Source organism: Balaenoptera physalus, assembly GCF_965194825.1.
Source record: "Balaenoptera physalus genome assembly, chromosome: 2".
Taxonomy (NCBI): domain Eukaryota; kingdom Metazoa; phylum Chordata; class Mammalia; order Artiodactyla; family Balaenopteridae; genus Balaenoptera; species Balaenoptera physalus.
Genome location: NC_138883.1, coordinates 161036150 through 161051794, shown reverse-complemented (window position 1 = coordinate 161051794; position 15645 = coordinate 161036150). Strand labels below are relative to the sequence as shown.

The window sequence follows — 15645 nt, the reverse complement described above, 5'->3', positions numbered from 1 at the left end:
ATTTTATTAGTTATTTGTGAATTACAGTATTATTTTTAAATTACAACATGATTGTGTGTTATAGCATTATAGATTAAATGGTTATTTCATATTTTAGATCTTGGTAATGTTCTAACTTCTACACCAAATGCCAAAACTCTTAATGGTAAAGCTGAAAGCAGTGATAGTGGAGCTGAATCTGAGGAAGAAGAGGCCCAGGAAGGCGTGAAAGGAGCAGAACAAAGTGATAACGGTAATCTTTGAGTTATGAGCTAATCACTCTACATTAACTAAGGCGAAAGGCTATGGAGAGGTTTGGACTTATTTGGCATTGTGTGTGATTAGGGCACGTGGAGGGATGTGGGCTGTTGACCCTATAACCAGGTTTGTTGTGGACCAAGAGGCTGTACTACAGAGTTCAGGGACAGCCAACCTTAAGCATAGATGGATTGACGTTAATTGAAGGCAAATGAGGATAGGCCACTCCTCTAGATGTAATGCCTGAAATGCTGCATTAGAAATGTATTCATTTAAGGTATTGTTTCCAATATGAATATGCATATGTTACCAAGGAGAGGAGACAAGTTAAATTCTCAATATCTTGTCAAGAATGGCATGGATTCCAGAGAATAGGATACAGGCAGAGATTCTGATGAAGAGGGAACATTGGAATCGTGGGGTACTGCATTAGGGGGGCCTTGTGAGTAAGAGTACCAGTGATTCTTGGGGAGACTAGTTTAGAAAGGGGAGGCAGAAAGACACTAAAACAAACCATACAGCTTAGTTTTGCCTTCACTTTCCAGTAAAGGCTGACAAATAATACCTTCTTTGAAGGCTCTTTTTATTGGCTATGTAGACCTATATATGGCTGGGTCTCATAGAGCAATTTGCCTACGCCTGAAAGAGTGAAAAGACCTCAAGAGATTTAACTCTTAAAAGGGGTTCTAGAAGATTCACAGGGAACTGAAGCAGTTTTGAAACCAACACAGTTTGGGTGAGCTCTCAGCATGTAATTAACCCCTTTTTAAGGAGCACCCACCCCATCTCTCTGATCCACATAGGAAGCCCTTCAAATGGATTATGATAGGCTGGGGAAATGACTACCTGATATTAGAACATGGTGTACAGAAGTTTTCCTACCGTGAATTTTTATGGATCTCTCCATTTTCACATAAAAGATAAGAAAATGATGAAGAAATCTGCAGACCATAAGAACTTGGAAATCGTTGTCACTAATGGCTATGAAAAAGACAGCTTTGTTCAGGGTGTACAGAACGACATTCATGCCAGTCCTTCCCTGGATGGCAGAGGCGCTGAGACAGTCAAATCTGTAGATCAAAACTTGGAGCAAACTGAAAAAACTGCTGTCTGCGTTCACCAAGGTACTGTCCCATCAAAGTTGTTTCTCTGGCTTCTTTCCTATGAATAATATATTCTTGTAATAATTTTAGGATATTTAGGAGCTGTTGAGAATTTTAAAAACCTCTCTATTCAGTAACATCTTAAGGTTTATTAATATTATAAGGGTTTATAGCTTTGAAAGACCAAAATAGGGCCAAGGCTTTTATATTTTTCTTGAAATATTTTTTATTGTGTTTTTGTATGGAATTTTAAAATAAAATCTTTGAAATTTTTACTTTTATTACTGATGTTTCTTTTAACTCACATCTCTAATTAGATGATACTTTTGTTCTCAGGTCAGCAAAATAAGGGTAAGTTACGGCTCTAGGAGTGAGCCTATAGTGTGTATACAGTGAATTATTGACATTGCTGTAATTCACTAGAGAAACCAAGAAGTACCATTTCTTAATATAACAACCAAATGTGCACAGTTGCATCCCAAATTTAGGGTCCTAGCCGGTAGTCAGTTTTTTCTTATAAAGTTATTAGGTTTTTATAAGTTTGATCTGGACAGTGTCTTTTTATAATTCCATGATAAATACTTTGTAATCTTTTTACATAAAAATTACTGACTAAATTTAAAATTTTGGTAAGTTAAAAGAAAGTAAATCAAATTTATCTCCCAATATGAAATGGTAAATCAAATTTATCTCCCAATATGAAAATAATAAAGGGCAGATAAATTTTGAAAATGTAATAAATGCATTTGTCTTCAATTAGAGAATAATTATTCTTCCCGGACATTTGTATATATTTAGATGTAAATGATGATCATGTTGAAGATGTTTCAGCAATTCAGCATTTGACGAGTGATTCAGACAGTGAAGTTTACTGTGATTCCATGGAGCAATTTGGACAAGAAGAGGTAAAAATGACATTTTTTAATTGGTAAATTTTCAAAGTGATATATCAGAATTCCATGCATAACTTCTGTTAATAACAGATGTGTATGCTGTTCACCACTTTGAAAACATACCTCTAACATGTTTAAACGTTTGTATTTTGTTTTTTTTGTGAATTAAAAAATATATAAAATTCCTGAATATTCAAAAATGTTTAAATATTATAATTTATAATGTATTTACATTTATAAATATTCTGAGAGAGGTGGGATGGGAGGCAGAAGGTGAACTCCTTATGCTAGTCCTTATGTTTGAGACATTGATAACAGTCAAGAAGATTGAATAATTTCAAACAAATAAATCTGTTCTTCACATTGACTAATACATTGGACTGAAATTTTAAGTGGAAATACTTTTCCAATTTCAGTTAATTAAGATTTGGTATTGAAAACTAACATTTGGAAAACCATTAAAAGTACATGAATTTTTTTTTTTTCTCTTGGACAACTTTTTCTGATAACGATTAGGGTGGTTTTGACGGCTTTATTTATGTTCGTTGTTTTTACATCCTCCCCCTGGTCTTTCCCCACCCCTGTTCTAACACAGTGCTTTTTAAATTTTTTAAATTTATTTTGTTTTATTTTTTATTTTAAAATTAAATTAATTTAAAAATTTTAAAATTTATTTTTTTATTTTATTGAAGTATAGTTGATTTACAGTGTTGTGACAGTGCTTTTTGAATACAGTAACTCTGGATATTTAAATGTTTCTTGGATGAATGACTGAGTCACGAGCACAGTTCACTGCCAAACATCTCAGTTCTTTGCTTGTATATAAATCGTCTCTATCCCATTTCTCCCCTACAGATGGGAGGCAGAATATGAATTGAAGACATTTTTTAGAAAAATAATATTTTCTATAACATTACAAAAATACCGCTTTATAAAACCAGTCATTCTTCGATTGTCATGGAAAATTTGTGGTGTATAACTACGTGCTTTACATTTGTAGTCTTTAGATAGCTTTACGTCAAACAATGGACCATTTCGCTATTACTTGGGTGGTAATCCCAGTCAGCCCTTGGAAAGTTCTGGTTTTCCTGAAGATGTTCAAGTATCTCCTGGGAATGGCAACAGGGGGGACACACAGGCGGCAGCAGTGGAAGGCAAAGGTGAAGTAAAGCACGGAGGAGAGGATGGCGGGAGTAACAGTGGAGCGCCGCACCGTGAGAAACGGGCTGGAGAAAGTGAGGAATTCTCTAACATCAGGAGAGGGAGAGGTGTGTAGCACTTGTTTTTTGTTCTCACTGTCTTTATAAACGAATTAATGAAATGGGGAGGTTCTAGATAGGAGAGGCACCAGGACTGTCCCTCTGCAAAGGGAATGTTGAAAGTTATCCTCACGGAACATCTGACCATTTTCCTTTATGTCTGGTTCTCTCCTTTGACTCTACAGGGCATAGCAGTGTATTCTTTGAAGGTGTGGGAGAAAACATGTCTATTTCCACATCTTTTATGCAGTTTTTTAAGGTAGCCAAATTTATGTTGTATCACCTCCTTGAACACTCACTTACTGATTGCTCCAGCTGTGCTGCTGCTTTTTTCCTACTATAGGTGAAAATCTGAATTCCTTATTGTTTCCCATTTCCCCGCTTAGGTCAAAAGACATCATTTCAAGCTGATAAATCAAGTAATAGAGATAAAAGAACATTTAACAGTACAGAGGGAAACATTAAAAATATTAATGTGATCAGGTAATAAAGAGTTGAGTGGGGAAGAAAAGTAGGAATATTAATTTACAGTTGTTTATAGTAAAGAATCAATAGGTACTGTCAAAATAGCCATTTGAACAAAAACAAACCTTTCTAATTTATCAGAAAAAAATACACATTTTTAAAAAAGCAGTGAAAACAAACCATGTAGTAAAATATTTTTTAAAACTCATAAAACAATGTATAATATAAAAGACTTAAGATCAAATGCATTTGTGAAAGCAGTACAAGTAAACAGGCTCTACTCACCTACTTAAAGAAGAAGGTATTTGGATTGGTTCACAAAACAAAGCATAAATAACTTCATGCTATAGTCTACAAGAGGCATATTCAGAAAATAAAAAATAAAAGTATAGGCAAAGGTATCTCACACAAATGCACATTAAAATAAAACAAGGTTAGTAATCTTGATATCAGGGAAGATTAATTTCAGGACAAAAAGCATTAAGATAAAGAGGGCCACTTGTAATGTTAAGGTGTGCAGTAGAGACTTAAGATTGTTAATATCTTATATAACATCAACACTTCAAAAAGCAAAATCTGCAGATGATATAAGGAGAAATAGGGAAAATCATATTAATATTCAAGAGACTTTAATGTACTTTTTTTGGTCTATATGAGAGTATAAGGACAAAAACATAACTAAGGATAATGAGAACCTTACTAACATAATTAATTTGGTAAATCTAATTGGTAGTTATCAACCTGTGTACCATGATACCTATGGAACCTGATAATTCTAGATGCTAAATTTTTCTTTGTTACCCTTATGACACCCAGGCAAGAAACTTTGGACTGTATTTCTTATTTATTGTCACCATTGTCTCCCCCTTTCTACATTTGGTCCATCAGATAAACCTGTAATTCATTCTCTCTAATGCCTTCCTTTCCAATTTGATAGCCAGGCCAAGCTTTTCGTTTTTCACTGATTCAGAAACCTCTTAAGCTTGTATGACTGTTCTTATTTTCTAATTAAATACATACTCAAAGTGATCAGGATAATCTCTCTGTTTTTTTTTTTTTTACTAAGACACATTCTTCCTATTGAAGAATATACAGTGTTTTTTGTCTGTATATTTGCCTATATATATATAGGTCTACCTATAAAGCCTACACTCCTCACCTTCACATGGAACTTGATTCGACCTGTCCTTTGCTCTTCCTGACGTTATCATCCTCATGTTTTCATCACTCTCCTTTTTAGCATCTACCTCAAATAAGTAAAGAAAATCTTCCCACTCCCACCACTGGCTTGCCCCTTCCATGTCTATGTCTTTCCTATCATTTGGCATAGTCTTTTGTCTCTTCTTTGTTGATATTTGACTATCCCTTCATTCAAAATTCAACCTAAAGGAAAAAAACAGTGCTTTTGGGGAGTCTTTCCTAATAATTCACATTTAACTTTAATTAGTGGAATACTATATTCTTTTAATATCCTTACACTTTTACACGCATTCCTTTTGTCAGGACTTTTATGTGTTCTGAATATAGGATAGGTTAATAAATCTTGATAGCATATTATAAAGCAGTAGGGAAAAAGCAGGCTCTGGGGACCCCTAGGATAAGATAGTCAAGTGTATGATGGTCATAACATGTCCCGCCCTCAACCTAATTAAATGAATAACAAAGAAGAAAATAATATCAAGGTATATGGCAACAGCAGCTAGATAAGGGACTCATCCTCGTACCATAAACTTTGCAAAGTATCAGAGAGACAGGACAATTAGAAAGAAACTAGAATAGATAGGAAGTTCTGTTCTGTATAGAAACAGTGAGAATGAAGGTGAGTCAATGAAATTTTGAAAAAAACCTCTCAATTTAGTGGGAAGCAGACTGGAAGCCACAGTGGCTCGAGGGTGAAGACTCAGAGTATCCTTCTGGAACTCTTTTGGACACACAGCCAGAATGAGTGCAAGACTTGTTATTATTTTTCTCTTCCACCTCTGGTTGAGAAGGAGGCTGGAGAATGGGGCATAATCTGGTGGAACTAATCACCTCTTGTCACAGAGGCTTAAAAAAAAGAGAAGATACAGGGAGGATTGGGTAGCCTAGTGTCCACTTCACCGAATTTCACATACCCTCCCATCTCCTTCCCCTGGGGACAAGCAGAACCACAGCCAGAGCTAGAAGAAACTGGGGTTTGCTTTCAGACATGACCTCCCTCTTCTAGTTCTGACCTTGAGGACACTGAGGGCGGCAGGGGGAGATAATTGCTCAGTGATAATTCTCTGTCACTGCCAAAGGCCATCTGGCCTCTTATATGGAGGAATGATCTGAAATATAAGGCCATCTGTCGTTTGAATATATGTCATTGAATATATATATATATATATCGCTGATCCAGGAAAAATCCCCAACACAGGGCATTTCACAATGTTCAAAGAAAGAGAATAGAAAACAATTCCCCCGTTACCTCAGCCCCTACCTCTAGTCCCGCTCAGAACAGCCTAATGTAGAAGCAACAGACACTAATGATATCAAGCCTACAAGGTCAGGTCTGGGGCGACATACCAGTAGGGCAATGTCAACGTGGCAGGAAACCCACTCTATTTAGGTAGATTGATAGAGTTGCCTGTGTCATAGATAAACAAGCTGACAAAAACTGACCTGGGAACTATGTAGAAATCCTACAGACAAGGAAAAAATAAAAAGGAGAGTGGAGAGGGGGAAAGGCGCTTAGGATGCAAACAAAAGATCTGTTTTGGAAGAATATATATGCCAGAAAACAGAACATTTTAGATAACCAGTATTCCTCACTCAATAAAAAAGAATATAAACACTTACAAATAGGAGATCGAAGCAGAGATGATAAGGCCTAAAAAAAGGAAATTGCATAGGTAGGGGGAAAATTGGAGGCATAAGTTATAGTTATATAACTTATAAATACATTAGAAACAGTAAAGAAGAGAATTGACATGGCAGAAATGCAAGTCATTCATTTATTCAAGAAAGGCAGCTTATACAGTTTGGGCAGAGGGCCCCTCTTTACAAGAAAAAATACAAATTTGTGAATATTTAGTTAAGAAAAAGGTCACAACGTATTACTAGAACCTTGGATTCAGGTTTCTTTCTTTAGGTAATTTAACAAAATTGTTTATATGAAATGCTTCCTGTTTAAAATCTGACTTTACCCACCTACAGCTCTCTACAGCTCCCAGAAATCACAGGGGCCCATACAGGGGGATGGGCTGATACTCCTGTCTTTGTGAAGGCGGTTTGAACACTGAGTATTACAAAGGATGTAGTAAAGTGAGCAGAGACAGCAGTAGTTCTCTGGCACCATCAGTACCCACTGATAGACCATCACAGAATATGTCAAGCTCTTAAGGATGCAGGAAAAAACTAAGCCTCAAATTCGACTTCGCACTTTTTTTTTTCTGTGTAAATTCCAGACCAATAGCTGAGTTCAGGAATGACCACTTCAAATTTTACTTCCTTTTCGATACAAGAGTAGAGGTCTTCTTGAAGATGGCATTGAGCATTTCAGTGTACTGTTTGGGGTTTAACTTGGCAGATGGCTCCAATTCCATTTCTCTTACAGCCCCAAACACTGCTTGATGCAAGTTCAGTTTTGGGAATCCTGCTTCTGTAGGGTTCCAGGATGCCAAAGGGCAATGAGGTAGACAATTTTCTGTTTATTATTTAAAACAAAACTTACGTATTATATTAGCAAGCATGTAAAACTTGTGATATTCCATTTCTGCAAGGGTAAGGTAACATAGTAGTACCTTTTACACACTACAATATAAAACTGTTTCGGACGTCCCTGGTGGTCCAGTGGTTAGGACTCTGCGCTCCCAATACAGGGAGCACAGGGTCGATCCCTGTTTGGGGAACTAGGATCCTGCATGCCACATGCGAGGCCAAACAAACAAACAAAAAACTGTTTCAGCCTTTGTGAAAAATTACTTGGCAACACTCATTAAGAACCACGACAAAATTGTTATCCTTTCACCCAGGAATTCTTATTTGAATTTGTCTGACCTAAAGAAATCAACAGAAATTTGGACAAGAATTTATATACAAAGACATTCATTGCAATGTTATTTGTAATCGCAAAAATTTGGAGTCACCCTAACTATCTAAAAGTGCAAAATGATTGAGTAAATTATTTCATGGTCTTACTAGTGAATTCATATAGCTGTTTCAGTGTTTTTGGAATTGGAGTAAAATTTAATGATGCACGTAAATGTTCATAATATTTTTTAAAAGTAGGACACAAAATCACGTATAAGGGGTAATGCCAATTCTGTAAATATACGCGTAGAAAAAAGAACATATGGATAGACAACAAAATGTTAATAGTAGTGAGATTTCAATATAAGTATAATGGAATTTATAAGAAAAACCATTTAAAAACCTTTTGGGAGGCTTACAGTGATCAAATAGGAAAACATGGCTCTTTAGTGTAGCTTTTAATACTCCAAAGAAACAGCCTCATATTTTTTCAATCTTGTTACTGTATTAGTAAAGAATTTTTAAGAATGTACCCCAAATATGTGTATTATTTGTGTATTATATACATTGAGTCATGTACTAGTATATTAGGTACATTATAAAACCTTAGCAAAAAAAAAAAATTAAGACTATAAATAGAAGTTTATACCTATGTCAACTTCTTTGATTTTAATAGTTTATTTTGTGTACTTCCTGATTGCTTCCACTCCACTTTGGAGATTTAGATCTCAAAGAAATAGAGGAAAAATGAAAAAAAAAACCACAAAAAACACCCCACCATTTCTACTTTTCTAAGAGTGATTAAAACTAACTTATTTTGCTCTCTTAAAATAGGGCACAGGATGCAACATTTGAGCGAAGGAAGCAAAGGTCGGCAAGTGGGAAGTGGAGGTGATGGGGAACGCTGGGGTTCAGACAGAGGGTCGAGGGGCAGCCTCAACGAGCAGATCGCTCTCGTGCTCATGCGCCTGCAGGAGGACATGCAGAACGTCCTTCAGAGACTCCACAAACTGGAGACGCTGACAGCATCGCAGGTAGCCTTCCTCATTTGTCTTGTCTTCATCTGCTGTTGATCCCATCAAACAGTGTGTAATTGGAATCTGTGTTAATCTGATTTAAATGAACCATACAAATGATACCCAAAGCTTATCTTAGCAGTTAAGTAAGATTATATGTTTAGGGAACCAGGCTCAGATTATGTTTTATCAAGAGGTATATGGTGTGTTCCAATGAGAAGAATATTCAAATACACTGATTTGAATGTTTTGCTAAGAAAGAGACAAATTCTGGATCCACAAAATGCTAAACAGTAACAGTTTACAAAATGCTTTTTCTTGTTAAATGTGTGATTTTTTGGTGTGTGCATTTAATATCTGTCTTTCTTGCTAGACTATAAACACCGTGATTGTAGGGACTATATATATACTATTTTATTTACTGCTGCTAAAGGACAGAGCCTTGTTCCAAGGAGGGGGCATAATAAATATTTGCTGTTAGATTAAAAAAAAATCTGATTTACACACATCAATGGAGTTTAATGGTTTTTAAAAGGATCTACTTTTGAAAATATTATTTCAGAAAAGACTGACCCAAAAGCCAAATACCACTAAAAATAATTGGAATTTTTCAGCATTTAAAATTAGCAGTACCATGTTGGAGACAGGGAGAAGAACACAAGAAGAGTAAGAAGTGTTGAACAGTGCAGTTTGTGGCACTAATAGAGACCACAGCTAATGTCCTAGGGTTCACCATTGAAGGGCTATCCTTTTGTAGTAAGCGTTGTCTTCTATCTTGATCTCTTTTTAAAATGCTGTGGAGGTAATACACTAACTTACCCATTCTTTACTGTAAATTAGTTTTAGGATCAAAACTTTCAAGCTGGAGAGAAATGTAGAGTTATGATTTGACTTCCACTATGGTTTGCTATAGCTTATCATGAATCTCCAAAACAGATATTTGGATATTGTTCACATAATCTTTACACTTTTACAGTTTTAATAATCAAGGCTATAGTTCTCAAATGTGTTTGTAAGTTGGTAGTTTATATGGAAATCAAGGAATTAATAAGAAATGTTGAGTAAGTAATTTAATAAGAATGTAAAAGAAGTAATGGTTCAGATTAATTTGAGGTTTTATTTGGATAATTTTATATTATTTGAACTATAAAATGTCAGAGATAATTATTTGGCTAGCAATTTTAGGGACTTTTAATTTGGTCACTGTGAGTTTCGGGATAATCAAAGCATAGTTAGCAGAAAAATCGAGAGTAATCCAATATTTCACCCTTTTTTTTTAAAAAAAGATAGGAAATAGAAAAAATTACTGTATTTTTCTTTTCTTTTTGTCAAAGCTAAATCAGTTTCATTTGTGTTGATAGGCAAAATCATCAGCATTACAGACTGGTAATCAGCCCCCTTCACCGGTAAGAAATTCTTATCTTAAATCTAAGTGCCAGGGTTTCAAATAAGTTACAGTAAATTTAGATTATATGATGTCCTTAAAGTATTCCAAATGAAGTCTACCCTTTAGAACTTTGAAGTTTAAAATATATTTGTTTTGTACCAAGTCTGAAGTACTTCTGAAAGTCTACTTACTGAATTACACTCTAAAATTATCTCCCTCCCTTTAGCAGGAGTGAGATCTATTATTAGTTATATAGTTTCAAAATTATGGTGTGTTTTTTAAATTTATATATGCAATATGTAATAGATTGGTGACCAGCTTATTTTATTTTCTCAGAGACCATCTTGGTGGCCCTTCGAGATGTCTCCTGGTGCATTAATCTTTGCTATCATATGGCCTTTTATTGCCCAGTGGTTGGTGCATTTATATTACCAAAGAAGGAGAAGGTAATACGATAGTTTTATAATTCAAAGTGGTATGTAAACGCTTATAATCTACAGCAGACAGAGCTTTCAGCAGCAGTTAGGGAGATAGGTCCATTTTATAGATAGATCGTCATACTGAGCATTCTGTACTGATCATGAGACTGAAACTACCTTGGAAATGATATCTAGTGGGTTTTTAGATACTTGTTAGATTAAAATTTTTTCACTTGAGAGCATCTGATGCATTTGTACACCTTTGGTTTATGCAACAGCAAGAAAATGATTACAGGCCTAAGTTTTATGTCTTATGAAGAAACAGTGTTCTCAAAGTATGATTTTTTTTGGGGGGCCCTTTGCTAACATTAAAGGACAACAGATAAGAAAACTAATAATGCCTGCGTGCTCTCTATACCTTAGAAATATAGACATTGGCATTTCAGAAAATGTTCATCCTGGTGGTTGACTAGAAATAGGGCTTATTCTAATTTGAGGGCCATAATTCCAGTTTGGATGCCAGGAAATAACTCAGATAAGTCTGAGAATAATAGGTTCGAGTCCTTACAGGTGCTCTGAGATTGTCTAGATGAGGAATAACCTGAGGCCAAAACTCTTGGGTTCAAGAAAATTGTTAAAAGCATTTTTTTGGACACTATGTAAACTGAATTACTTTCCCTGGATGGGCAGATGGACAAATATTTGTCATTCGTGGCCTCACTGATTATGTTTCTGGTGTTTCATCACCATTTCCCATTAAGTCACAACAGATGGGGAAAAGAGATAGGGTATTTGGTGGTAAGATTTTAAGTGCTCTCTTACATATGTGCAGTAGAAACACATTTTAAAAAAATCTACAAGTTTAAATAATTATAGGTCTGTTGTTCCATTACCAAAGAACCCATGTTTCTAATTACTGCACGTGATAACAAAAGCAAAAACCAAACATTTACCCTTCTCCTACGTCAAAGGGCTAAGCAGCACACTAGTCTAAGTGCTCCAGTGAGAATGCTTCATAGTAGAGAAACGGAAATGCATGTGGCCTTGGGTGACTTGGTTTAGTCTTCCTTGTTCTCTGCTTATGTTAAGACTGTTTGATTTATGTTCATAAATGAACCCAATACGTTTTCTGGTACATTAATGTTCTTGGAATATACTTGCTCACTTAAAAAACTTTTGTGGGATTTCAGAAGCCTAAGTTGCCTTCTCAGTATCATTTACCCCCTTTCTAAGCCATCTGTGTATGTGTCGTTTCAGCTGTTAAGATACAGACCTTGGGACTATATCTATAGATACAGACTATAGACCGTGGCCCAGTGGTTAAGAATCCGCACATCCACTGTAGGGGGTGTGGGGTCAATCCCTGGTTGGGGAACTAAGATCCCGCATGCTGCATGACATGGCCAAAAAAAGGGGAAAAAAAGATATAGACCTTAATTTAAATCCTTTCTTTTCTTTTTTCACACATTTTGTGTTTCTCCTGTGATGGTTGGGTGCTATACAGTGTTTTAAATCCTAATATCCCTGATAATAGGAGGAAAAAAGAACCAAACCTTTTTTCAATATGTGGTTATACTGGATTTAAGCGGCTGGCAACAGTGGTGCTAACAGGAGGTGTTTACATGTTTTGCAATGCATTTCAAAGTTCTTTTTCATGTTTTCCTTTGTAGAAAGTTGAGGATTGGAGAATAGAGAAATTCAACACACGACAAAAAAAGCTAAAGTTTACTTTGATTAATTTATTTCATGCTTAAGGTTGAAGCAGCTTGTCACTTTATTAAAGACTGAAAAAACAAAGTGTACTTTGCTTCAGCAGTCATGGAAAATTGCAGTTTTTCTAAAATTATTTTTTTTTTTAATGTTCCTTACTTGTAAAAGTATATGCCATTTCTCCTAAGTATTCCTTTCAGTTGTTGACAGATGTCTCTGAATGGAGAAACTTTTCTCTGTTCCTAATTTTCTACTTTGTTATTATTGAATCTTTATCCAGGTTTCCAATGTATGTTAGGTATTTAATCCTTCAAAGTTGTAAATTATTAGTGCTCTGCAACTGCATTTTGATGAGACATAGTGTTTTTATGTATTGTTTACTTATATATGTAAGGAGTCAGCTGGGGTTGGCGATGGAAATAAGCTTTGGCTTGAGGGGATTTAGGCATCTTTTAATCTGGCAGTGTTTAACAGGTTTTAATCTGACAGTTATAGGAAAGAAGACTAGAGAACATTGTGCATGGTTTAGAGAAGACAGGTCTGTGTTAGAGATGAAGAGAAAGATCTAGAAATCCTCTTAGGATGGGAAAAGTGTGGCCAGGAGAGGGTGTGCCCTACTTATAACAGGGCCCACCCTGTACCTCATCCTCTAGCACAGTGTCTGGCATGTATTAGGCTTTCAATAAATATGTGCTGAATACATGGCTGAAGGCCCACTCTTGGCAGGATGGCAGCTGAAGTACCATGTGACATGGAGAAGCTTTGATGTTATTTAACATCTGGATGCAAACACACACTGAGATAATCCTATACACATGTAAAATAAGTGGTTATCTATTTGCGGTAAGCTTTAAAAAAATTTTTTTTTTTACATGAAATGTAATACTTAAGGTCCACTGCTTGATTCTTTTTTCCCCAGTATAGAAGAATATGAATTTTTTTATAGTTGATTTACAATGTTAATTTCTGCTATACAGCAAAGTGATTCAGTTATATATATATATACATTCTTTTTTTTTCATATTCTTTTCCATTATGGTTTATCATAGGATACTGAATATAGTTCTCTGTGCTATACATAGGACCTTGTTGTTTATCCATTCTATATATAATAGCTTACATCAGAAAAATATAAATTTAAAAGTAAAAGAGATCTCATATCACTCTGCAGGGGATCTGAAAAACATTCTTTCTTTATGTGTTATGAAGAGTATCATCTGCAGACCTGTTCAAAATCAGGCCCTGAACAGCCTCCTATGGTACTACCTCCCCTCAGTTACCTAACCTGGTCATTCTGCTATTAAAATTATCCATGAGTTAAATACTGAAAGCAGGACAGTTTTTTTGTTTTTTGTTTTTGGCCGCAGGGCTGCAGCTCGCAGGATCTTAGTTCCCCAACCAGGGATCGAACCCGGGCCTACGGTGGTGAAAGCACCGAGTCCTAACCACTGGACCGCCAGGGAATTCCCTGAAAGCAGACCTTTTAAGTCCACAAGACTATTCTTAATCTATTACACAAAAAGACCTCACTTCTCAGATACTGCATGTTTTACAAAATGAAGGTTTGTGGCAACCCCGTCACAAGGCTGTCAGTACCGCTTTCCCACCAGCATTCACTCACTTCATGTCTCTGTGTCATATTTTGGTAATTCTTGAAATATCTCAGACTTTTTCATTATTATTATATCTGTTATGGTGATCTGTGATTAGTGATCTTTGATGTTGCTACTATGACTTGCCAAAGGCTCAGATGATGGTTAGCATTGTTTAGCAATAAAATATTTAAAAAAAATTTTTTTTAAAGGGAACTTTATTTTTATTTATCTATTTTTTGGCTGCGTTGGGTCTTCGTTGCTGCGCAGGCTTTCTTTAGCTGCGGCGAGAGGGGGGCTACTCTTTGTTACGGTGCACGGGCTTCTCACTGCAGTGGCTTCTCTTGTTGCAGAGCACGGGCTCTAGGCGCGCGGTCTTCAGTAGTGGTGGCACACGGGCTCAGTAGTTGTGGCTTGCGGGCTCTAGAGCGCAGGCTCAGTGGTTGTGGCACACGGGCTTAGTTGCTCCTAGGCATGTGGGATCTTCCCGGACCAGGGCTCAAACCCATGTCCCATGCATTGGCAGGCGGATTCTTAACCGCTGCACTACCAGGGAAGCCCAATAAAGCATTTTTAAATTAAGGTATGTACAGTTTTTTAAGACATAATGCTATTGCCACTTAATAGACTACAGTAGAGTGTAAACTGTTATATGCACTGGCAAACCAGAAAATTTGTGTGACTCACTTGATTGCGATATTAGCTTTATTGCAATGGTCTGGAGCCGAACCTGCATGATCTTCAAGGTCTGCCTGTAATGTGAAAGAAAGGATGTTTCTAACCACTTTCCTTTATCAGTCTGTCCAGGTTCATAAATGTGCTGGTAGGTGGTTTCCTTAGAGACAATGAGTTTTCAGTTTTTATTTAATAAATACTGGATAGGGTGGGACAGGTCTCAGGAGAAACATTCTTCAGATGGAGACTGGGGAAGGTGATACTGGACCAAAAATTCAGGCCCAGGCTTCTGAGGCAGGGAAGGAATCTCAGCAGTCCAGGCAGAGCAGAGAGTTCAGTGGGCTGGGGAAAGGCAAAATGTTATTCCTGTTTCCTTATCTGTTGTTTTCTGTAACTTTTCTTCTCTTATCACACTATACCCTACATTGTACAAGTTAATTTTTTATAAAAGGAGAGAAAGAGCTCACTAAATGCCTGGAAAACATCCCAAAATTCCAAAGATAGTGATAGTGACTTATGTCTCTTCTATTTCCCTATTACAGTTGAAGATTGGGGGGTTCATAGACCAAGTTGTGTGTTTTTTGGTACATCTACAGATTTGGTAAATCTTGTATAGCAATCTGCATCACATGGGTTCTTAGTAAGTGTTGCTAACTGTTCAGGCACCTCCCAACTAGCATTTCTGCTAAAGTCTCACTCAGACAGTCTTTACAACCACCCACGATTCTCTTCCTCCAGGGGCCTTTTTTCTTCATGCCAGAGTAATCTCCTCCTATTATGTGAAAATCCATCTGATTATTTAAAATGTCACTCCTGCCAAGGTGTACATAAGATTTCTGCAGAGGATAAGGAGTGGTCTGATTATCTAAAAGATCATTCCTGCCAAGGGGGTTGCA

General features: G+C 36.3%; 2 protein-coding genes across 13 annotated transcripts in view; one reads left to right on the top strand and one right to left on the bottom strand.

Moving 5' to 3' along the window:
• The window catches only part of MASTL (microtubule associated serine/threonine kinase like), a 75068-nt gene that overhangs the window by 11622 nt on the left and 47801 nt on the right, over window positions 1-15645 (bottom strand). The window contains exon 12 of one of the 3 annotated variants that reach the window (XM_082449707.1): window positions 4247-4294. In XM_082449707.1, coding sequence (XP_082305833.1) covers window positions 4273-4294 — 22 coding nt within the window. In that variant the 3' untranslated portion in view covers window positions 4247-4272. Of the gene's footprint in view, window positions 1-3748; window positions 4295-10805; window positions 15092-15645 lie in introns of those variants that run through there. The other 2 variants (XM_082449706.1, XM_082449710.1) reach the window with 2 other exon arrangements.
• The window catches only part of ACBD5 (acyl-CoA binding domain containing 5), a gene marked incomplete at its 3' end in the record, with an annotated part of 38828 nt that overhangs the window by 20459 nt on the left and 2724 nt on the right, over window positions 1-15645 (top strand). For 6 of the 10 annotated variants that reach the window (XM_082449753.1, XM_082449755.1, XM_082449749.1 and 3 more), the window contains 7 exons: window positions 98-232; window positions 1158-1361; window positions 2139-2245; window positions 3234-3501; window positions 8785-8984; window positions 10328-10372; window positions 10690-10799. In XM_082449753.1, the coding sequence (XP_082305879.1) occupies window positions 98-232; window positions 1158-1361; window positions 2139-2245; window positions 3234-3501; window positions 8785-8984; window positions 10328-10372; window positions 10690-10799 (1069 nt within the window). Of the gene's footprint in view, window positions 1-97; window positions 233-1157; window positions 1362-2138; window positions 2246-3233; window positions 3502-8784; window positions 8985-10327; window positions 10373-10689; window positions 10804-15645 lie in introns of those variants that run through there. The other 4 variants (XM_082449756.1, XM_082449757.1, XM_082449752.1 and 1 more) reach the window with 1 other exon arrangement.